We start from the raw sequence: 24,087 nt of genomic DNA on the forward strand, positions 1-24,087 counted from the left end.
GCAGGTGCCTGGTCAGCATTGTTGCAGTGCCGGGTCCGCCGTATTTGCTTGGTCGCATTGCCAGGTGCATTTGCCATTAGCAGCAGTGTCTGTTAATGCTTCCGGGTCTTGTGTCAATAATAAGCCAACATGCTTTCAAAGAAAAAAGAAATAGAAAAAAGAAAAAGAAAAGTTTTGCCCGAAATGCGAAGCACTGATAGCAGTAGCAAAGTACAGTAGAACCTCATTGATGCGTTCCCGTTACATACATTTTCCTAGCGTCAATATTTGCAATGAACACAAAAGATGACCCAATGGAGTTACGCTCATTTTTTACCAGTTCATACATTCCTGGAAAACAAGATTTTTCGGCAGCAATGTTCAGTACGTCGCCAAACTGTGATCATATGATGTGTTTTCCAGCCACTAGATCCCATGTAAACAAGAAAATGCATGAGGTGCATGCAATCGAAAACATTATATAGCTGCTTGCCATGGCAGCTTCACCGCAACACTTGCCCGCCTGTCTCGCGTGAAAATGCCGGCGTGCACTCAGTTTTTCATTCGGTACCAGCAAATCTTCTCCGGAGTCGTCGCAAGTGGCATTCATTGCTATCACCACTAATTCTGTTGCGATAAGTGCCTTCACCTATCTGTTTCACAGCGTGGGGTGCCATCGGAGGCGAAGCACATGCTTTTTATTGGCGATAATCCAAATGCACTGCCCTTCCCTGCTGCAGACTGCAATCGTATATGTTTTGCAACGACTAGATCCCACATGAACAAGAATAGGTGCGAGGTGTGTGCGATTGAGAACTGTATATAGCTGCCTGTATACTGCTTCTTATTCCGGTACCAGCATGTCTCCGCCCGGGCCATTGCGCGCTGCATTTGTAGCTATTGCCGCCAAATCTATTGCGATAAGCATCTTCCCCTATTTGTTTTACAGCGCATGGCGTGCAGTGCCATTGGTAGCATACTGCACACTTTCAGTAGGCGATAATCCAAACGTGCCGCCTGCAGCAGGGCACGGCGGCACGTTTGGATTATTTCGCTTTGGTGGCATCCGGCGTCGCCTACCAGCTCAATTTCCTTATGGTTTCCTTTTGGCCTCTTAAAATACCACACAATGGGAAAACAGCATAACATGTCTTGGGCTGCCGAAGCACCACCAGCTCGATGCACATCGGCGTCTCGTGCTGCAATGATCCGCGCGACGCTTCGCATTACACAGATGTCAACAATAGTTGAGTCTGTCAAATTTTTTTAGTTACTTCGGATTGTACATTCACCCAGTTGGTACAATCTTTCTTGGATTTTTTTTTTCAAGATGTATTAGCAAAGTTCTGCTGTATTAGTCAACTGTGTGAAGTAGGGTTCATAGTTTTATTCACTGTGTAAATTGCGGGGAACATTTTCTTACTAATTAAATTACCAAGCACGGAGTCATGTGCACCCAAGCAAACATGAACTGATAAACATGAACCGATCTCTCTCGGTGACTGTGAACACTCGCTGTCAGAATGCTCGTGGGATGGAGAGCAGGAGCAGCGATGAGCCAATTGCTTTTCGTGCTGCCCCTAATTTCAGCATGTGCTCTGTGTGGCTGGACGTGTCTGGCCGTGGCCAGGAAGTCCAGAAGAGGAGACGTGAGCTTGCCATGCTCCACATCTGCTCTCCCTCCCCTAGCGAGTAGACAGCATGCACCAGGCCACCGTCCTTCTCGGCCCACTTATGCACCTACAGCATATGGCACATGGGGTGCCATCTTACCGCACCTGGACTTTCTGTGGAACCTCACAGCGACATCGATGCCAATGGCGAAAATTCATTTGGAGTGTCCCTATAATGGCTGTAGCAATAAAAAAGTGCCCAAAAAAGGCATTTTTAGGTGATAAAAGCAAAAATAGGCGCTTATAGGTGCAAAAGTCAGAGGCACTATAAAGTCAATGCTAAGCCACTTATTAACTCATAATTTGTGCTCATTCATCGAAAGGCAGGTGCCCTGGCGGGGGAACAAAAATAATTTGCCTGTAACCCGGTCTTTAGTAATCAAGTGATGTTGTGAAGGCTAAGTTAGTTTAACTACCCACGCGAAAATGTTTAAAAGACTTTTTGTTTTCACTTTGGTCAGTTATCTGCTTCATTCCTAGAAATTATTTCCATAGAAATGATTTTACCTGACCAGACGGTATTCTGTCAAATTCTTGACTACATGTTCAGTGGCTTGTAGACAAATGCATAGTGGCAGTAGCGGTGACTGTGCCCATAATCTGTGTGCGACAATTCTAGACGATTAAAGGGAACAAGTTTTGAAATATTTGTCTTCTTGCTGATCCTGTGAACTGTTTCTCTTGTTACAGAAGTGACAATAGGGACTATGCACTGAAGCAAATCGAAGGCACGGGCATTTCCATGTCAGCCTGCAGAGAGATTGCTGTAAGTTATGTCTTTGTTCTTCGATGGTCTGCATGCAGCTAATTGTTTTGATATCAGGCACTTTCATCTACGAGGGCTGTTCCTTAACGAGGCCCTGCGATGTTATTTTAACTGCCAAGTGTAGCACCACAGCACGTTCCTTGTATGATCTCACAGTGAATGCAACAAGAATAACAAAAATCGACATGGGCAAAAAAATTTTATTCAACTTACCAATCCAAAATAAGAGCAGACCAAAACAAGAGGCGTACACTTCTGCATTTAGCTCACCCAGCAAGGATATCTCTTATAGAGGTGTACGAATACTCTAATATTAGTGAATGTTCGAATAATTCGATTCGCAAATTGAATATCTACTAGTATTCAATTTTTTTAATAGTAGCTATATTCGGGGTAGAGGCCCATGCAGTGCCACGTCGCATGCACCGTGGAGTCCTTCGTGCTCAGTGCCGCCCAAGTGAGCGTTTCACTTTCTTTTCGGCACAAATGGGGCATAGAGCGCACCACAAATGAGCAGCCCCAGCTTACACAGTAGTGAACTTTGTCGCAACAAGCACTCCCTAATGTCAACCTGGCACGGGGCTTGTAAATACAGCACCCTAACACTGCAATTTGCAGAATGGCGCCGCGTTGATTGGGGCTGTCTCTATCGGTACAAGGTTCAAGGTCGACAGGACCAATTGAAATGATAGCACTACGTAGACAGAGGAAATGGCAGTGAAAGCAGCTCAAATTTCATAAAGTGTGAGGATTGGGCTGCTTAGCTGCCTGTAGGCACACAGCTGGCAATCCAACCCACTCGCATTATCTCGGAACGGATCACTGATGGGCCACTAGTACGAACATATTGTGGCATAAAGATTAAAGAAACTGGAAAATATATTTAGAGGTTATGTACAAAAGACAGGCAGAGCAGGTACCGTATTTATTTGCCTAGTGAGCGCACTTTTTTGTCAGAAAAATTGACGCAAATTCAGGCGTGCGATCATTATGCAGATTAAATTTATCGTGAAAAGAAAAAAAAATTTTCGGCCCGTTTTTGCTGCGGAATGCAGGACACCAAAACAAAAATGGCGGCCAGCGGAGCAAGCGAACGTGCCGAATGCGATTTTTTTTTCTTCTCGTGAGTACATTACATGCATGAAACAGTTTCTTCCATGTCAGTAATGAATAATATCATTAATATCGGCAAGCTTGCAGCAGTAAGGTAGCCATGTCCACTTTGAGGGGACAGAAACAGATGGCCGCGCTTAGCTGCCAGTGACATAGAAACATGGCTGGCATGCTGCGGAAACTGCAGCATCTGTCTTCACTACTATCCTAATACGGCACGTTTCCGCTAAGGGTGGGCGAATATCTTAGCTGTGTTACAAGCGTCGGTGTATGAATAGGGTGCACTTTTAACGTATGAATGTAAACGTGGCTACTATCGTTGCCGCTCGCGATTTGTTGCATGCCCAAGAGTGCAGATGAGAAGAATCGAAAGGCGCCTTTTTTGTTGTTGACCACAACCATTATAAAGCCTACACATAATAAAGGCAAGTTTGATTGTACCTCTTTTTGTCATGGAAGCGCCTAAAGTGATGAAAGTAAGGAAATGAGGCATTTACTTAAGAATGTTTGGTGTGTGCATACCGCTTGGTTTGTCTTGATGAGTCGTTCGCGTAGCATTCGACAGACAGTAAGCGCGATCATCATTAGCTAGACTTGGCACACGACATATCGCTGTGGCAAGTTTGGGGTGTGATCATTACAAGGGAAATTAAAAAAATCGAATTTTGACGACAAAATTTAGGGGTGCGATCATTGCGTGAGTGTGATCATTATGCGAGTAAATACGGTAAGTTTCTAACGTTGTAGCCTTCAGCCCCGAGCTTGTGCTCTTCTTCCACCTTGCTTTCAGCATTGCAACAATATTAGAGGCTAGCATTTCGTGATGACTTGCAGCCTCTTGCCACTTCGGCCAGTGGCAAATTTTCGTCACGGCCACACTGCTGAGGTCATTAGGCTCAGTCAGTGCTGCTTCATTGGGTGTTCACAACTAAAGTTATGGTTTGGTGCCAAATCGCCAGACCTATTCGCAGCAGCCGCGGGACACTCGGAAAGCCGACTGATGCAAGCGAGTACGTGGGGTGGCAACAAAGTTGTTCACAGCCACCACCATTGTTGAAACACACCACACGACGGCCTCTAGTTGTTGATGCCGTTCGTAGACTCATATCGGTCTCTTTCTGCAGCGTCGTGCAACCTGTTGCAAAACTAGGTTTGCATTTAAAAGTTAGCCAAGGGGTGAAAGTTTCATGTGACTAGAGCATGGACAGTGGATGGAGGAGGAGCTGTGCCTTGCGCAACTTAGCTGTGACTCACCACATTTCAGAAACCTTTGACAGGTGGCAAATCATGCTGAATCTGTCAATTAAACGGCATGGATGGCAGCTGTCTGCACACAGCGGCATGGTTGGCGCTGGCTGCGCACAGGACAGTGACCAAGTCACGTTATGCACAGTCCTTTCGTCTGTCACGTGGATTGGCCTTACGATAGCCCAACTGCTGTAAAGTTGGGATGGCCCTTCTGTATTTTGGAGAAAAAGTTGCAAGCAAAGCTTTTGATGCAATAAGTAAAAAGATGTTGCAGAACTTAGCTCCACTATTAAACTGAGAGCCTCATTGGTATTCAGCACAACAGCACATCTATAATTTGTTAGTTTCAAAGGGAAATGAGCACTTAATTCTATTCAACACAAATTCTATTGATATAAATACAGTGAAACCTCGTTAAATCGTAGTTGGCCGGAGCTCAGAAGAAGTATGTACTAAATGGTAGTACTGCTTAATCGAAATAGCATGAGATTGTCCACTTATCTGTCAAAAACGGAACTCTGTGAGAGTGCGATGAAAGGGGAAAAGGACATGCAGTATTTATTCACTTCGCACTACAAAAGTGTTATTTTCGTTTGATGCTGCGGCGGCCTAGCAGCGACGACAGTGTCCTCAAACTTACTGAAGCTGCGAGCCAACTTTTCAGCCCGCCTCCTCTTCTCGGCAAACACTCGCACGGCAGATTCCTCATTGGCATTGCATATTCTCTGTGCACGCGGGCGGTAGTGCTGCAGAAGTCACAGGGCGCCTTTTTCATTGCGGGGTAATGTTCTCGTTGCTGACGTAACGCGCAGCTTCTGCCACTGTCGGGCTTGAGTAGCCCGTGCTGTCGCTTTCCGTTTTGTCCTCATCACTGTCACTAGTTGACACTTCGGCAACAAAAGCGGCAACGATGGCAAAAAGTCGAATCTCGTAGCCAACATCTCTCTGGGGACGCAGCAGCGCTGCCGAGTAACTTCTTCGCATTCCAAATGCAACACACTGTAGGCAACGATAGACCCCTGTCACATGCCAGCACCAACTTCTTTGTGTCCCGTTTGATAGCACAAACAATGTCTAATTTTTCTTCTATGCTGAGCAGCCGGCGTCTTTTTTATCTGAGCTTTGGCATGATGCAAGTCCTGGTTCGCACGACACCACATCGCTCTCTGGCATGGCGCCGAAATGATGTTGACGTGGCTTCATGCGCAAACAAACAGGGAGCTTGGAGGCCGTTGTTCTGTCCTCTGACGCTTGTTGTTCTACCGGGCCACCTGATGGAGACGACACACCACCGTGTTTGTGCAATGAAAAGTGGAAACACTATGTGTTATTCGATACGTATGCAATAAGCTGGTACAGTTTATACGGATAGAAAATGCATTACGCTCAATGGCCACTTAGTCGGGGATCTGACTTTAGTACTTTTAAAATGAAACTGCTGTTTAAGTCGGCATGGTTTAACAAGATTTTACTGTACGTATTTTCCTCACCTTCATATACTAGAACTGAGCTTTATTTAGAGCTGGCATAATAATTTGATGTACCCTTTATTAAGAGTACACCATACTGTATATCTTGATTTCTATGTCCCAGGTAGCACAAACCAATCTTGAAGACATCTATATTTGGGTATGTTCAAGCCAAAAGGTTGTCTACAATCTGGCCTGTACAAGCTGAGCAATAGCCCTAGAACTCCACAAGCACTCCTGAAGCCAAGCTAATGCTCCCTCTGTATTCGTCTTGGGGAAGTCTTGGCAAGCTGTTCGTTACACTATGTGTAGAACTCGCATATAAGGGCTTATTTTGCTTGCCCGAGAAAATACAGGGTGTTTCAGTGAACACTTTCAAACTTTTTTTTTTTAATTTCCTGCTGCAGATAGTACAATTCTAGTACATGAACCGGTCTACTCTAAGAGGCTGGCATTACTTTCAGAAGATATTGAAATGCATAATCAACTAATTAACAAAAAGCACTAATTGTGTTTTAAGCTAATCGCTTTATGGCACATATTGTAATTTAGAAATATCAATGGGCGAGACTGCTAGGCTTAATCCACTTGAAAGGAATTGTGTGGATAACACCATTTACGAGATATGCGCCGTCAAACTTGCAGTAAAAATGCACTGTCGTGCCACTTAATTTCCTAACGAATCATCGTTTTATGCATTGAAGCTTAAAAATAATTGGAACACCGATGCGTTTCTTTGCAAAATTTGGGAATTACTATCTCGAAAATGTTATCCTGAGAATTCTTTAGAAGTGGATCCGATCTGCCTTGCAAACGCCCCGGCTAGAATTGTTAAATTGCAATATGCGCCATAAGGTAATCATTAAAATGTTAATTAGTGAATTTCTTAATGAGTCGATCATAATTTTAAATTTTTTGTGCAAGCAATGTCCGCCTCTTCGAGTAGGCCAGCTCAATGGCTAGAATTGTGCTATTTGCCAAAGGCAATTAAGAAAAAAAAAAGAAATTGTTAGCTGAAACACCTAATATGCAATCTGCACTGCAAAAAAAAAAAAAGAAGGTTAATGAATTTAATCATGTGCTGATGCAGATCACTGGTACTGATGTGCTTTTCTTGGAACCAGTGTCATGATTCAAGATTTCTACTAAATGTACATGTATTAAATACGACTGGTTCTATCTAACTTCAAAATTAACACACAAAAAAATCTACTAATCTGAAAAACATTCAGTATTATGGGCTAAATACATGCTTTTGCAAAGGCGTACATTATTGAAAGCACCTGCATAGATTCCGGAGTTTGGAATAAAATCTGTGAAAGTATAACATTCAGAGCCTGTGTATGAACTAAACATTTGTACATGAAATTCTTCACGAATAAATAGTCTCACAACAGCTTAACACTTTGCAAGTGAACAGCACTTTAGAAATTTGGGTACTGCTAACTCAAGAAAAATGCAACACACAAGGGTACTGAATGAGGCACACTGAAATGACATCTTGTAAAAATACCGTAAAATGCCTTTTCGATAACCAGCATTTTCTAACAATGTTTAGGAGGCAAAAAAATCAACAAAATACAAATTTCAATTCTTGAAAATTATGTCCTATGGCGATGGAAAGAAACGCGAACAGCGGAGCACGTGGCTGAAGTATAACTGAAGGTGTAGTGCGCGCCTTCCAGTCATCACCATTGACACAAGCACGCACATCCGTTTTGATCCCGCTGTGCGATGGTGCGCCCCCTGTCTTACGATATTTTTGTTTCTGTTCTGCTTCTGTTTTATTTGAAAACGAGTAAAGGTGACGGTGCAGTAATGATAACAGCGCAAACTGTACTATCGCAATGAAAAGAAACGCGAAATACGGAAAGCGTGGCTTTTGGCAGTCAGTGCTAGTGCGAGAATACGTGCCCAACTCTCATATAGTACTTTGGCTCTCGTTAGGCGAATCTCTGCTTTCAGTCGGCGCCACCATAGGGACCGCAGCGCCAGACATGACTGGCAGATGATAAGTTTTCCTTGCCAATATGCGCAGCAGGTAAAATGCAGCACGCTTTCGAGCTGTCGTGATGCTTGTGTGCTTAACAGAACTGAAGCGTTAAGTGCGAGCTTTATCGTCGCTGCCTCACGGCAGCGGTGATCCTGGAAATAAAAAAAGGACAAGCTTCAACAATAAAAACGATGATTGGAATCGGAGCTGCACATGCCCGATCTATTCTTCTACGGCATAGGAGCAAAGTTATTGGCTTGAGTCTCTTCAGTTTGAAAAGAAAAACATGCCTCGTGCATCGTACGCTGACAGGATCGGAATGATCGCTTTGTACCGCCAAGAAATTCCCCAAAGAAGAATTGCGGAGATTACCGGAAGAGTGCGTTCGACAGTCAACAGAGTTTTGAAAGCCTACAAAACTGAAGGTAGACTATCACCCGCCGCGGTTGCTCAGTGGCTATGGTGTTAGGCTGCTGAGCACGAGGTCGCGGGATTGAATCCCGGCCACGGCGGCCGCATTTCGATGGGGGCAAAATGCGAAAACACCCGTGTACTTAGATTTAGGTGCACGTTAAAGAACCCCAGGTGGTCGAAATTTCCGGAGTCCTCCACTACGGCGTGCCTCATAATCAGAAAGTGGTTTTGGCACGTAAAACCCCATAATTTAATTTAAAGGTAGACTATCGGGCCTTCCTCGCGGTTCGCGGCCACATTCCACGACTGCGGAACAAGACCTACTAATTATTGCAGCCGCAGTAGACAATCCTTTTTTAACAGCCCCGGAGATCAAAAATGAGCTCGGGCAAAACATTGACGTTCAAGTGGTTCGACAGAGCCTCTACAAAGCAGGCTTTCACAGCAGGACAGCGGCAAGAAAGCCTTTGCTTTCAGACCGCCACAAAGCCACTCGTCTACAATTCGCACAGTCGCACAAAGACTGGTCTGGGGAGGATTGGGGCCAGGTGATGTTCACAGATTAGAGCACATTTACCACAAAGGGTCACGAGAGACTGAAAATTTGGTGTCAAGACAATGGAAGTACAAGCAGGATGACAGTCTCATACCGTATCTTCCTATTTGTGCAGTTTCTGGCGATGTTCACCGATTGTGGTAGGAATCCTGCAGCTTCCGTCGGTGTCTTCAGCAGCATTTCTACAACGCACACAGTTTCCAGACGCGTCAACGGGGTGCAATCGCATCCACCTATCCGTGAGCATTTTGGCTTTGCCACTTGGAGCACGCCTGATGCCCTTCCCGGACACTGCCAGCATCGCCACCTAGGCAGAGTGACATCAACCCAGATATCACCAAGCATAAAAGCCGACATCTCCTGTGTCGTCACCAGTGGGCATGGAAGTACAAGCAGGATGACAGTCTCATACCGTATCTTCCTATTTGTGCAGTTTCTGGCGATGTTCACCGATTGCGGTAGGAATCTTGCAGCCCCCGTCGGTGTCTTCAGCTGCATTTCTACGACGAACACAGTTTCCAGGCGCGTCAACGGAGTGCAATCGCTCCCACCTATCTGTGAGCATCTTGGCTTTGACACTTGGAGCACGCCTGACGCCCTTTCCGGACACTGCCAGCATCGCCACCTAGGCAGAGTGACGTCAACCCAGATATCACCAAGCATAAAAGCCGACATCTCCCTTGTCGTCACCAGTGGGCATGGAAGTACAAGCAGGATGACAGTCTCATACCGTATCTTCCCATTTGTGCAGGACGGTCAATTTTTTATGCTGCCTACTAAATGTTTCAGGTCTGAAGACCGCTTTATAATTGTGCTTCCACACCCAGAAGCAGTGTGTGGTTCTTTTTGCAAATTACTGTTGTTGTTGAGTGGCGACATAGAGCAAAACCCTGGTCCCGATGATAACGTTATGGCCGAATTGCTTAAAACTGTAAAAGAAACAAACTCGCGTTGTATTCGCATTGAAACAAACCAATCCAGTATGTCACAAGCGATAGAAGAGCTTAAACTTTCACAGCAGTCCATCACACTTAGCATCATTGATATGAATGAACACCTACAAGCTCTAGAATGTCAATGTTTGAGTCGCTGAATGCTTTGAGACGTTGCAGCAAAAAATGAGTGACACGTGTCAAAATATAAAACGCATGCAGCGAGAAACCGCCACGCTTCGTGGGCGACTTGACGATGCCGAAGACAGGTCACGACGAGAAAATCTTATATTTTTCAGGATACCCGATGGCCCGTCTGAGAATGTGCGTCAGTGCGAAGAAACAATTATCTCCATCGCCTCAGACAAACTGGATATTCGTTTACCACTTGATAGTATAGAGCGTTCACATAGAATCGGGAAATTTGCCAGCGGCAAAAATAGGCCTCTAGTGGTGAAGTTTACCACATTCAAGACAAAAGAGCTGGTGTTTTCCAAACGGTCATCTTTCGCGGGAACAGGTATCAGTGTAAGCGTAGACTTTTGCAAAGCCACACGTCACGCCCGGAAGAAACTTTTGCAATTCGGTAGAGGCTTGAACACTAACTTCAAATTAAGCTACAAAAGACTATTTTCGGAAGGAAAGTGCTACATGTTCAATGCTGACGAAAATTCCTTTATTGAAGTGAATACTGGCAGACAAACGAGCAATGCTGTGGCCATGTCCCCAGGAGAAACGCGTTCTGGACGTGTTTATGCGTAAAATAGGTAGGCTCACGCGAGGGGTGGAGGCCCATCGGCAACAGCATCCATAATCTTTACTAATATTTCGAGCGTTTTTCCCTAAAAGAGATAGTTTGAACAGTTTAATTAACGATACTGGAGCTGATATTGTTGTACTAACGGAAACCTGGCTCTCTGACAAAATAGAGACAGGCGAGCTCTTTCAATGCAACAAGAAATTTACTGTATATCGGCTAGACCACACCGATAGAATAAGCGGTAGTGTTTTAATTGCTATTAACTCTAGTTTTGAATCATTCCTTATGAGTGTAACTACTAATAATAGTCATTGGCGGCATGTATTTGAGGAATTAGAACGGCTGGTCAAGCGGTCAGTGCGCGTTCTAATGCCTCAAATACATGCCGCCAACGACTTCCCCTGAATACCTCTTAACCTTTCGCATCCTCAACACGCTCCCAAGCCCCCGTATTTCTTTAAAATTTCATTTTTCTCTCTCTTTTTCTTTCACTCTCCCCCACCCCCCCCTTCGTTTGTCTGTATTGGTGCCACCTTGGCTTCCCCCACCCCGTTCTTTTTCTTTCTTTTCTTCTTTTTTTTCTTTTTTTCTGCTTCTATTTCTTTTCTTTTCTCCCCGCGTGCCCACTCTCACGCTCTTGTCCCCTCGTCTTGGGAATGAAGCTCACAGACGTCGGACGACAGCGCTTGTTTCTTCTGGTAATCTCTCTTTAAAACCAGCCGCCAGCGACAACACCCGCACGTGACGTCACTGCACTAACCCTTTAAAACTAACACGCCGAGGATGACGAGGCCGCCTTTGACGAAGATAAGTCCTTCTATCGAAACGTTGGCCAGCCTTTCTGAGGCACCATATCTCTGTTTACAAAATGTATTTATGAGTAATTTATGTATTCCATAATGTGTTTGTAAATAATGTGCTCTAACATTTTACACGAATTAGAGGTTATAGAAATTGGTCTATAATTGGATAAAACGTGTTTGTCACCGGTCTTGAATACAAGGAGAACTTGAGCCATTTTCCAGGATGAGGGTACCGTAGAGGATGCCAGGGGCTTGCGAAATATGACAGTGAGGTAGCGACAGGTCCATAATGAGTTTCGTACCAAAAACAAGTTTGGAATGCTATCTGGCCCAGCAGACTTTTTAATATCGAGTTTCAATATTAAGTTTAACACACCTTTGGTAATGTTAATGTCATTGATGGATATGTCACTTTGAGCAATGGTGTCTGGTTGGATGACGTTGTTGTCACGAGTAAAAATGGACTGGAAATACTCATTAAATGCGTTTGATATATGAAATGTGAAGTAACTCGAGAAGCGGTTGGCAAAAAACGAATGCTTTATTAAAGGTTAGTGTAGCTTTTATAGCATTTATCTTGTGACGTCACCGCAGCCACTGTCAAATCATATTGACCGCAAAAAAGACGGGGACAGAGGAAGAAAACACAAAACACATGTGTTTTCTTCCTCTGTCCCCGTATTTTTTGCGGTCAATATGATTTGCAGTAAGTACCAACTAGGCCAAACTGAAGTTCTTCTGAAGCAGCCACTGTCGATTCACAAGAGGCGTGGCCGGTGAATCTAACAAAACAAACACGTGTCAGCAGTGCATGCTGATTCACAACAATTCTTCCCCCTTAAGGAGTGAAGCGGTCCGGGGGCCGGGGCTTCCGTTTCGACCTACGCAGTGTCACTTCAGCCCGGTGAGTCACTTGCGGCTCGCTGGTAGCAACCTCGGCTTCGGCTCGCCCGTCTGACGGCGTTCGAATGTCAGTGCCTACTTGAGCCTGACTGTGACTGCTGTCGTGTCCTTGAGACTGCAAGTCTGCCGCTGCATTCTGGCTGCCTGTAGTCGTTGGTACTTGCATGGGGGCCTCGGGTTCCACCGCTTCTCCTCCCACGCTGGTCCTCCTGGTTTTTAGCTGGTCGAGGTGGCGGCGATGTTGCTCCCCATCTGCAGTCTTTACCGTTGTCATTTGCGAGCCTTCGGTGGACTCTACCGAGCCTGGTTTCCATTTGTCACCCACTTCGTAGTTCTTGAACCAGACGTCTTTGCTCAGCGGTTGGCCACTGTTGCACGCACCTGCAGAAAGGAATGGTCGTGACACGACGTTGTGCAACAAAGAACGTGGCTGATATCCGAGAAGCATAGAAGATGGGGTTTGCCTATTTGGCAAGGGAGTGCGCCGATAATGCGAAAGAATGTGGTCCAGCCGAGCTTGCAAACTGCCGCTTGTGTTTTTGTTTAACCCCTGTTCGACAGTTTCTACTGCTCTTTCCGCCAGGCCAATAGACTGGTTTGTAGGGAGCTGTCCGCAAATGAGCGATGCCATTGCGCTTCATAAATGCCCTGAACTCTTCGCTAGTAAACTGCAGCCCATTGTCCATCACCAGGGTCCTCAGCAAACCGAACCGGCTGAACATAGTCTGCAGTGGTTCAATTGTCTTTGCCGAACTGGCGGTCTTCATGGTGGTAACCTCAATCCATTTCGTATAGGAATCAACCACGATCAACAACCTGTTACTTTCCACTGGACCCGCAAAATCGACATGGACCCTAGACCATGGCTCCTCCGTGTCTGGCCAAGGCATGGGTTGTCGAGCTGGAAGCATGCTGCCCCATTCTATGCATGTTGGACATGCATTGACCAGCTTCTCAATGTCCCGATTGAGCCCTGGGTACCAGAAAACAGAACGTGCCAGGTTCTTCATAGCCGTTATCCCTTGATGTGCATCATGCAACATACGCAGCATTGACTGCCGCGCACTTGTTGGAATAACCCCTCGATGGCCCTAGTACACAATTCCGTGGCTGTACGTCAGTTCGTCTTTCCTGTGCATGTACGCACGTAACGGCTCCTGAGCCGGTTGCAAGTACCGTGGCCAGCCATTCTGAATGTAATCGCGCACTTGTGCGAGGTCGCTGTCGTCAACAGTCATTTTAGCCAAGTCACTCGCCGACAGAGGACAGGTATTGAGGTGATCGGTCAGAAGAACATACTCACGAGCGTCATCTTCTGCAGCCTTAGTGTTGTTATGCTCCTGCCGCACCAGTAAACGGCTGAGGGTGTCTGTAGGAATCAACGTCTTTCCTGGCTTGAACTGAATTTTGTAGTTGTAGGCGCTTAGCAAGAGGGACCAACGCTGAATCCGGGCAGCGGCCATGGCGGGAACGGGCTTGTCGGGGCTGAAAAGGCTGAGAAGAGGTTTCTGATCTGTAACAAGCGTGAGATGGTTCCCGAGCAGATATTCCCGGAACTTTGCAACCCTGAAGCCTCTCTTTCAATTTGCGTGTAATTACGCTCAGCAGCTGAAAGCGTTCGCGACGGGAACCCAATAGGTCGATCTTGCCCATTTACTCTGTGATATAGCACTGCGCCGACGCCACATAACGACGCATCGGTTTCCAAGATAAGCGGCTTACTTGGATCGTAGTGCGCCAAGAACTTAGCTTCTTCTAGCAGCCGCTTTGTTGCTCGGAACGCGTTATCTTGTCTCGCTCCCCACTGCCAGCGTGTGTTCTTTCTTAGCAGTTCATGCAGAGGCTCTAGAACAGTAGCCAAGTTTCCCAGAAATGAGTGGTAGTAGGTCACGAAGCCCAAAAACGGCCGTAGTTTCGCAACACCGGTTGGCTTCGGCATTTTCATTATTGCAGCAATGTTGTCCGTCTTGGGTAACAATCTGTTCGCATTTATACAATGTCTCAGAAATTCAACTTCTGCTTGTCGGAACTTGCATTTCTGCGGATTCAGCTTGACACTTATTGCCGGAAACGTCTGAAAACTTCACGCACCGTCTCGCAGAAGAAGCGGTGGAACCCGAGGCCCCCATGCAAGTACCAACGACTAAAGGCAGCCAGAACGCAGCGGCAGACTCGCAGTTGCCGCGTTTCTCGGCGACTACCACATCGTCCAAATATACTTGAATGCCCGGAATGCCTTACAGGATGCTGTCTGTATGTCTCTGAAAAATTGCAGGAACAGAGGCTTCACCAAAAGGAAGCCTATTAAAGCAAAACAGGCCTTTTGGAGTGTTTACGACCAATATCTTCTTTGTTTCCACGTCAAGCGGCAACTGACTGTAAGCATCCTTCAAGTCGATGGTGCTGAATACTTCACCACCATTTAGGTTTGCAAAGATATCCCTTATTTTTGGCAATGGGTACTGCTCTGCGACACATGCAGCATTTGCGGTCACCTTAAAATCGCCACACAACCGAATGGAACCATTCTTTTTGATAACGGGAACCAAAGGCATGGCCCACTCTGCACTGTCGACAGGCGAGAGAATGCCAAGCTTAACAAGTCTGTCTATTTCATTTGACACTTGCTCCCGCATTGCATACAGCACAGAACGTGCTTTGCAGAACCGCGGCATCGCATTTTCCTGCAACCGCAAATGGACTGCGGGGCCATCAATTAACCCTAGACCTGGTGTAAACAAGTCGCTGAACTCCTCTAAGAGTGCGCTAACCAAAGTACTGTCAGGGACATTTTGCTCACCGGAGGTTTTCTCGCCGAGAATGCTAAAGACGGGCCTTCCGCTACGCTCCAATGCGCTGATGACATTGCGCCTGTGCAAGTTCGGGCCGTTGCATTGTAGTACGGTTAGAGTTGCATCTAGGGTCTTTCCCATGTACGAGACCGGAAGCTTCAGCTGACCTCTCACGGGAAGCTTGCCAAGAAAGCAGGACAACTGCAAGGGCGTCTCGCGGAGCACAGGCCAGGCATGCCGATGCTTGCAGTATGTTTTCCACGTAATGATGGAGGCAGGCGATCCGGTGTCCACTTGCATTGTCAGCGGAATTCCGCTCCAGCAGAGGTTGCGAACAACAGGCTTGACCAAGTTTACCGACTTAGTGTACAAACTCAGTAGACAAAGTTCGTTGCCGTCGCTCTCTAAAGAATGCTCCTCATAAAGGGCCACCCCTTGTTTCCATACACACATCTTAGCTAGGTGCCCTTTACGTCGGCAGCGAAAACACTCCACCCGGCAAAACTTGCACTTTGCTGCCTTGCGCTTAGTGCTACCACAGCACGGGCGAACGACGTCTTTGCTTTGTCGAGAAGTGCTCGGATGAGTCTTGTGGTAATACGGTTGACCTTGCACCTTGGTCCTCGCGGCATGGACGTCGCCATAATCCTGTGTCCTCTCCATGTGATCAAAGTTGAGAGCTCTCTGCTGCTAACGCTATATCTACGGCTTCTTTCAGCGTCAGCGAAGGTCTTGCCAAAAGCTTCCGACGAACGCCGGCATCACGTAAACCACAAACAAGTCTGTCTCGTAGCATCCTGTCCCATGCCTCGCCAAAGTTGCAACTGCAGGCCTTCTTCCGAATTTCCACAATGAAGTTTTTTGTTGCCTCGTCGGGACGCTGGCATCTGGTGAACTCCGCTATTTCGTTGCCCTGTGGCGCAAAGTGTTCTGCCCGCAGTTCAAGCAGCTTCTCGTAGGTAAGGTCTTGAATCTTCGCCGGCGCGCACCGTACCGTCATTATGCCAACTGTTGCCGTGATTAAGGCTGCTGTTAGCAGGGCTCGTCGTTTCTTCGAGTCAACGATTTCGTAAGCTTCAAAGTAGGACTGCAGATGCACCTGGTAGGCGTCCCAACTGTCTTCCGTTTCGTTGAAGCCCGGTGGTCCAGCGTAGGCCGCCATGGAGCAGGTACGGCCCGGTGGTGGGCACCCTCGTTGCACTGAAGTAACTCGAGAAGTGGTTGCCCAAGAACGAATGCTTTATGAAAGGTTAGTGTGGCTTTTATAGCCTTTATCTTGTTACGTCACCGCAGCCACTGTCGATTCACAAGAGGTGTGGCCGGTGAATCTAACAAAACAAACACGTGTCAGCGGCGCATGCTGATTCACAACAAAATGGATCATTCGCCGAATCATTGTTAATCACCATAGTAGTAGCCGTCGTATCACGTGGCGAAACAGGCGACCAAAATTTACGCCGGTTGGTTTTTATTAAGTCCTGCAGCTGCACGCGGAAGAAGAAATCCTTAGCGCAGTTAACTTTCAGTCTAAGCTCCTCTTTTGCTCCTCTTAATGAAACTCTCATGGCTGCCTGATTGTTTGAGCGCCTCTTACACCTTAGTCTATTTACACGACGTGTCAGATGTAATATATTTCTCGTCATCCAGGGAATTTTCACATTTTTCTTCTTTGTTTTGAAAGGAATAAAATACTGAATACTTTTTTTAACCAAGCATTCAAAATAAGTTACCAATGCGTTAACATCACAACTAGAGCTTAGTGCAGCAAATTCTTCAAAACCATCAAACAGAGTGTCTATTATCGAAACATCATCAGCACGATTAAAATCAGGAAATGTGGAGAAAACAAAATTCTGCTTAGTGGCTGAGAAATTTAAGGAGACAAGAATGACCTGATGATCAGAAATTCCCTCAATGACATCACTTCTGTAACCCTAGATGTTAGAACTAACGAAAACCAAATCGAGCAGAGCACTGCATCGTGTAGGTTTATTGGTAATCTGGACAAGGTCGAATAAAAGAGAAAAGGCAACTAGTTCTCTATTTATGGAAGTCTCTTTCACAAGTGTTAAAGTAGGCCGATGAATGCCGGGGGCATTAAAATCACCCATGCAAATGAGGTTACCCGTATTTAGCTGCTGCTCATTAATATAGCAGTTAAGAGTTAGAACGTGGTCTACAGAGGAACTTGGTGGACGGTAAACGATGCCTATCACAACATGTGCTTCGTCCAGATAAAGTTTACACCAGACTGATTCTATGTCACCTAGTGGTGACAATTGCGAAAACTTGAGGTCCGACCGAAAAAGCAATGCAAGGCCGCCACCTTTAGAGTGACGCCGATCTGCGCGAACCACAACGTAGCCAGGAGGAGTGAACTCTAAGTCTAGTATATCATCATGCAGCCAAGTCTCTGTGACGCCAACCACATGAGGCGAGTGTGCAGAAGTTAAAGACAAAAGGGTTCCGAATTTGTTAGTTATGCTCCCGGCATTGAGGTTTAAAATTGATAGGTTGCAATTGGAATTACGGGGCAGTCAGTCAGAACAAATGGACCGTAGTGACTCGGAAGGTTTAGCTGCAGCCGACGAATCGGGCTGTGTTGAGCGAGATGTTCTGTTAAAGAAAAATTTCGGGTCTCTGATAAGGGCATTCGACTTGCCATTCCAACTGTACCGCACTTTGTTGATAAAAACTTAATCGTGGTGTAGCTTGACAACAGAGCCCTGTCTTCGAAACGGTGCTGAGGCATCCCAAATTTTTTTCCAGACTGCACGACTGCTGGCTGAGAAATTTTCAGTGATGTAATATTGCGATCCTTTAAGCTTCGAGACGTTTTTCATCACTGCAGACTTTTCTCGAAAATCCAGCAGCTTAAGAATAACTGGGAGTGGACGCTCTCTGCGCTTTCCGCCACTCCTGTGGCAACGTTCAATGTGTGGAGGCGTAATTTGCAGAAATATCTGTGCAACCGTATCTAGCAAAGTATTCTCATTTTCATCCAGTTTTTCATCCAAGCCGTGTAAAATATTGTTGCAACGGGATCAAGGTCGTCATTCTTGGCAACCAACTGAGCCACAGTTTCAGTTAGTGTTTTAACCTCAGAGCGGAATGGCATCAACCTTCTGGCCTTTTGTAGGCGATTCAAGTACTGCTACACGGTTTTCTAGCGCATCAAAACACGAGTTTACAGAATCTTGGAATGACTTAATTTCGGCAAGGTCCTCAGCCATCAGTTTTTGTCATTTAAGAACCTCAGTAAGCATAGTGACAATGTTAGCATTTTCGGTCGAACGGGCAGCAGTAGCCGAATGTTGAGTGGTCATTGGAGCGCGTAGAGCGTTCAGAAAAACTGTTACTAGAATCATTACTTTAGAATGAATTGCCGAGCTTTTTTTGAGCCATCAACTTTAGGAGGACCAGGATTCAGCTCCATGTCTCCAGTCAACAAAAGGCAACTGATACAATACAAGGTATTCAAGCATAAATCAGCCGCATCTTGTGGGGAAAGAAACAGCAAGAATGATCGATTGTCGGATTTCAAGCGTCGAGAAGTTTCGAAATAACATACCTGCACAATGAAGAAACAGCGCTTTAACATCATGTTGCTGCCGCTGTCACTTTGCCCACTGACAAGCTTTGAGTGCTGCTTTTAAACCCTTGCATGGTGACGTCGGGGTATCGCTCCAGATATCGATGGTGTGCGCACAAGTACCAGAGTTTCATGAAATACACAGGCAGGTCGTTGATTTCCCGAGCATGCCAGAACTATCACACACAAGAACGATAGGGCAATTGGGCGATGAAGTGATGAAGTTCTTCTCGTGTAGCTCGTAGAACGATGAATCAACCGGGAAACACGCGAAGATGATGTCACATGGCATACACTCCAGTAAAACAGGCTCGACGACTCATCCGAGGATCTGCACAATGAAGAAACAGCGTTTTAACATAGTGTCGCCGCCGCGATCACTTTGCCCACTTGGCCTTGAGTTCGCGGCATACAATCCGTGTCAGCTAATCTGGTGGAACTGACGGCTGTGCTGTCGTGTGGTCTTCGCAAGAGGACATTGCCACCTTGTTGGGAAGACGGGTAAACACATTGCTTATGCACCGGCTTTTAGCCTGCTCAAAGTGCCGGCATTCCTTTATAATAGCATTGACTGTAGAGACATTTTTACGCATTAAAGGTTGAAGGCGTCGTCGGCAATTCCTTTCATGATATGCCCAACTTTGTCAACCTCCAGCATCTCGGCATTCGCCTTTCAATATAGCAATAACACATCTTCGATGTACAAGACATAAGATTCTGTAGACGCCTGCGCATGTGACGTGAGCATCTTTTTCGTGGCAATCTTCTGGCCAGCGGGCTCCCCAAACAAGTCTTGTATTTTTTCTTTTCAGCTGTCTCAGCTCCCAATCCCAGCTTCATGATTGTGGAACAATACTATTGCAGTGCCTTTGAGGTAGAAAATAATATTTGCCAAATTCGGGGTAGGATCCCATCGGTTGTTGGCTCTCGCACATTTGTACTCCACCAGCCAGTCTTCAACGTCCACTTCACTGGAACCGCAGAACATGCCCGGATTCCGGGTTTGCACCAACATGACTGTTGAAATGGCAGATGTCCAACGTTCCAACATTGCCATTGCAGATGTCCAACACGACGGCCGCTGCGGAGTTCTCTTGTGAGGCCTGACATACCCCGCACTTCCACCAAAGTGTGATGTAGGCGAGATGTAGGCGAAGGATATATTTACAAAATATTTACAAAAAAAGCTATCGCAAGAGAAGGTGTCTGGTCCGGCCCACATGCAAGAGTCCTCATCGTCATCTTCGTCTCTCTGCCAAATCTTGCGTTCACCCATGTGTCGATCCCTCCATAACAATATTAAGCCCAATACAACCATGAAGTGAAATGACAGCAGTACAGGATAGCACGAAAAGGAAAAAGATTGAATTAACCGCTTTGAGGGTTAATTTCTTTTTTTGGCAAATGCAACACCCCCCCCCCCCCCCCCTTACCAGGGTCAAATTTTTTTATTGCAAATTTAAAATTTCAGACTAACTTCAAAAAAATTTCTTACAATTTTTTTAGAGTTGTATTAAAGGAACGAAACAATATTTTTAATTAGTAATTGCAGGGTGTCTACCAACCGGGAAAACCGGGAATTCTCAGGGAATTTGAACAGTCTGGAAAAACTCAGGGAAAACTCAGGCAATTTGTGCTTCCATCAGGGAAAATTAGCTGTACCTTTATTGAAAGGGAACGAAAGTCGTGTTAATGCTGGCTCCAGTAACAGAGGAATCGCAACGAATCGTCATTGACGCCGTGTCATCGGCACCATGTATTGCCAGAGTAGTTAACGACCGATTTTCTAGACGCCCGATTTTTCGGACATGCCCGATAATTTGCATGGTTTTGCGGCACCACCATGTACTCCATATAGTCAATGTATATTGCCCTGACTGCAGGTCTGAAATGGCATTAATCAAAGCCGCCACCGTCGCTATTTTGATTATCTCGCCGCCTCGAACCGGCACTCTCGCAGGCAGATCCGCTGGCAGCCGTAACCACCACCCAGCAACGTTAGGCCTAACTGCTTCTATGTTCGCTATTAAGCTTCATGCCGTGCGGTGCCGTGTTTTTCATTGAAAGAATTTGCCGCTATCACCAATGGCACCGACTCCGCCTTTGTAATAACTCGCGATTGACTTTGAAGCTCGCAGAGCACAGCGCGTTGCGTAATGCCAGTCTCCGAAAGTTAGCTTCGCCTCAGTATACTAGTGTTAAATGGTGAAGCATAACAAGCGTGAGAAGGGGGCAATTGTCACGGGACAATTGTCATTACACATGCGTGCACCCCGTCTCCTGTCACAGTACAAGCCGTGATATGCCTAATAAGCGTACTGGCAGGCCTTCAGAGCTTTTTCAGACGTGCCTGTGATAATTTTAGCCCTTAAAGGCAGTTAAAGACATGCATTAATTTTTTTCAGACTGCCCGTTTTTTTTCAATTTTTTTTGCGGCCCCTCGGAAGTCCGAAAAATCAAATGTTGACTGTACAACTGACCAAGAGGATGCTTCAGATGATCCATGTGGTGAAAGCGTGGTAGAAGGAGGATGAGAACAGAAAGGACCGACGCACTGAGGAATTAACGGGAAAGGAAGGGTGCCGGCGCCTTTTTGAAGGAGCTTGAGCTAAAAAAACTAAGTGTTGGCTGATGCTGAGACACAGGTGTCCCTCATCCAAACCAAAATAAATTGTTTAAGCAGTGAAACCCAACACTGAGATGTTGTGTATGGGCTGAGAGTATGTCAGGACAGTGGAGGTTGACTTCCCAGCTGCTGAGAGAGAACCTTAGTTGTGACAAAGTTCAGGACCTCATACAGATGAGCTTGATAGAAGATGAGTTGATAGAAATAGCTGATATTGACACGTGTACTTATATTTATCGGGCGACCAGGTTTCGCCGCCTAACAAATGCTGTCGCACAGCGCGGAACGCGCCTGCGTGTATCCGAAGTTTCTGGAAAGTTATCGATGCTTCTATCTGCTGTCTGTTGTCACCGAACCTTATGTTATCTGATGTCATGGTGTAACGCGAATGGCGTAGAACTTTGTGGAAGGCACGCGGGTCCCAACGATTAGTCTGGAACATTTGATGACTGCTGTATAAAAGCCGACGCGCTGGACCCACTGATCAGATTTTCGCCGATTGCCGACTGTGTTCGCCGCTATCGTTGTGCTTTAAGTGTAGCCTGTTTTGTGGGCACAGGTTCGCCCAATAAAAGCCAGTTTTGTCTTTCACAGTACTGCTACTGTGTTCTCTAACATCACTACTGCGTGACATCTGGTGGAGGTGCTTTGCGTTCATGCACCGTACGCCCCCACAAAGCCGTGACCCAAGCCCTCACTTGGAAGACACCAACGTCGACAAGAACCAGCGAGGTAGCCGCAGGCTGCAAGGACTGCCCCCGGAGCACGGACTTTTGCCCGAGACGACTAGGAGGATGGCCACCAAGTCCACCCCAATGGCAGCGCCAGCGTCACCCGTCGTGCTGCAGCAGCCGAGGGAGCCTCCGACGTTCCGCGGTTCAACTTTCGAGGACCCGGAAAGCTGGCTTGAGACGTACGAGAGAGTCGCTACCTTTAACAACTGGAACAGCGACGACAAGCTGCGATATGTGTTCTTCGCTTTGGAAGACGCGGCAAGGACGTGGTTCGAGAATCGAGAAGACACCTTGACGACGTGGGACCTGTTCCGAAGCGGCTTCCTGCAAACATTTGCAAGCGTCGTGCGAAAAGAGCGAGCCCAAGCTCTACTGGAGACCAGAGCGCAGCTGCCGAATGAGACGATTGCGATCTTCACTGAGGAAATGACCCGTCTGTTCCGCCACGCCGACCCGGAAATGTCAGAGGAGAAGAAAGTCCGACTACTGATGCGTGGTGTAAAGGAGGAACTTTTTGCCGGACTGGTAAGAAGCCCACCGAAGACCGTCGACGAGTTCCTCCTTGAGGCGACGAACATTGAGAAGACACTGGAATTGCGGAACCGGCAATTCGACCGACGCACCAAGCCATCCCGCTACGCCGGCATTCAATTAGTGGCCACCGACGACCTGCGCGAGACCATCCGGGCAATCGTACGAGAGGAGCTTCAGAAGATCTTCCCCTCATCGCAACCTCAAGTTGCCTCAATCGCCGAAGTTGTCAAAGAAGAAGTCCAGCGATCGCTCGGAGTTCCCGAGGTACAATCACAACCATCGCAGATCCAGCCAGAAGCGATGACCTACGCCGCCGTCGCCCGCCGTCAAGGTCCCCCTGCTCGACCACTACGCCAGAGCCCTTACCGAGTTTCGACGCAGGAACGCGAAGCTATAAGACAACAAGTCGACGAAATGCTGCGCGACGACATCATCCAGCCGTCGAAAAGCCCGTGGGCGTCTCCAGTTGTTTTAGTGAAGAAAAAGGACGGAACCCTACGTTTCTGCGTCGATTATCGTCGACTGAACAAAATCACGAAGAAAGACGTATACCCCCTCCCACGGATAGACGACGCATTGGATCGGCTCTGCAATGCTAAATACTTCTCATCGATGGACCTCAAGTCTGGCTACTGGCAAATTGAAGTAGACGAAAGGGATCGCGAAAAGACCGCTTTCATCACGACAGACGGGCTCTATGAATTCAAGGTTATGCCATTTGGACTGTGCTCGGCGCCTGCAACGTTCCAGCGCGTGATGGACACGGTTTTAGCAGGATTGAAGTGGCAGACCTGCCTTGTTTACTTGGATGACGTCGTCGTCTTCGCCGGAAATTCCGACGATCACCTTAGGCGGCTTGCAACAGTACTAGAGGCCATCAAATCATCAGGGCTCACTCTGAAGCCAGAAAAGTGCCGCTTCGCTTACGACGAGCTTCTGTTCTTAGGCCACGTCATCAGCAAAACCGGAGTACGCCCCGACCCGCAGCAAACAGCTGCCATCGCAAAGTTCCCGCAGCCCACCGACAAGAAGGCAGTGCGTAGATTCCTTGGCATGTGTGCCTACTACAGGCGCTTTGTCAAGGACTTTTCATGCATCGCTGAGCCGCTAACGCATCTAACCAAATCTGATGTCGAGTTCAAATGGCAAACGCCGCAGGCCGACGCATTTCAAGAACTAAAACAACGCATGCAGTCACCG

At 46.8% G+C, this 24,087-nt stretch overlaps 2 protein-coding genes across 7 annotated transcripts in view; one reads left to right on the forward strand and one right to left on the reverse strand.

The window, feature by feature from the left end:
• Cdk8 (cyclin-dependent kinase 8) overlaps positions 1-24,087 on the forward strand; it is a 349,166-nt gene that overhangs the window by 34,370 nt on the left and 290,709 nt on the right. For all 6 annotated transcript variants that reach the window (XM_065451716.1, XM_065451720.1, XM_065451722.1 and 3 more), the window contains exon 3: positions 2,343-2,418. In XM_065451716.1, the coding sequence (XP_065307788.1) occupies positions 2,343-2,418 (76 nt within the window). The remainder of the gene's footprint in view (positions 1-2,342; positions 2,419-24,087) is intronic.
• The window catches only part of LOC135918051 (uncharacterized), a 468,520-nt gene that overhangs the window by 20,809 nt on the left and 423,624 nt on the right, over positions 1-24,087 (reverse strand). The window lies entirely within an intron of this gene.

This window comes from Dermacentor albipictus, chromosome 5 (genome assembly GCF_038994185.2).
Source record: "Dermacentor albipictus isolate Rhodes 1998 colony chromosome 5, USDA_Dalb.pri_finalv2, whole genome shotgun sequence".
NCBI classification, from domain to species: Eukaryota; Metazoa; Arthropoda; class Arachnida; order Ixodida; family Ixodidae; genus Dermacentor; species Dermacentor albipictus.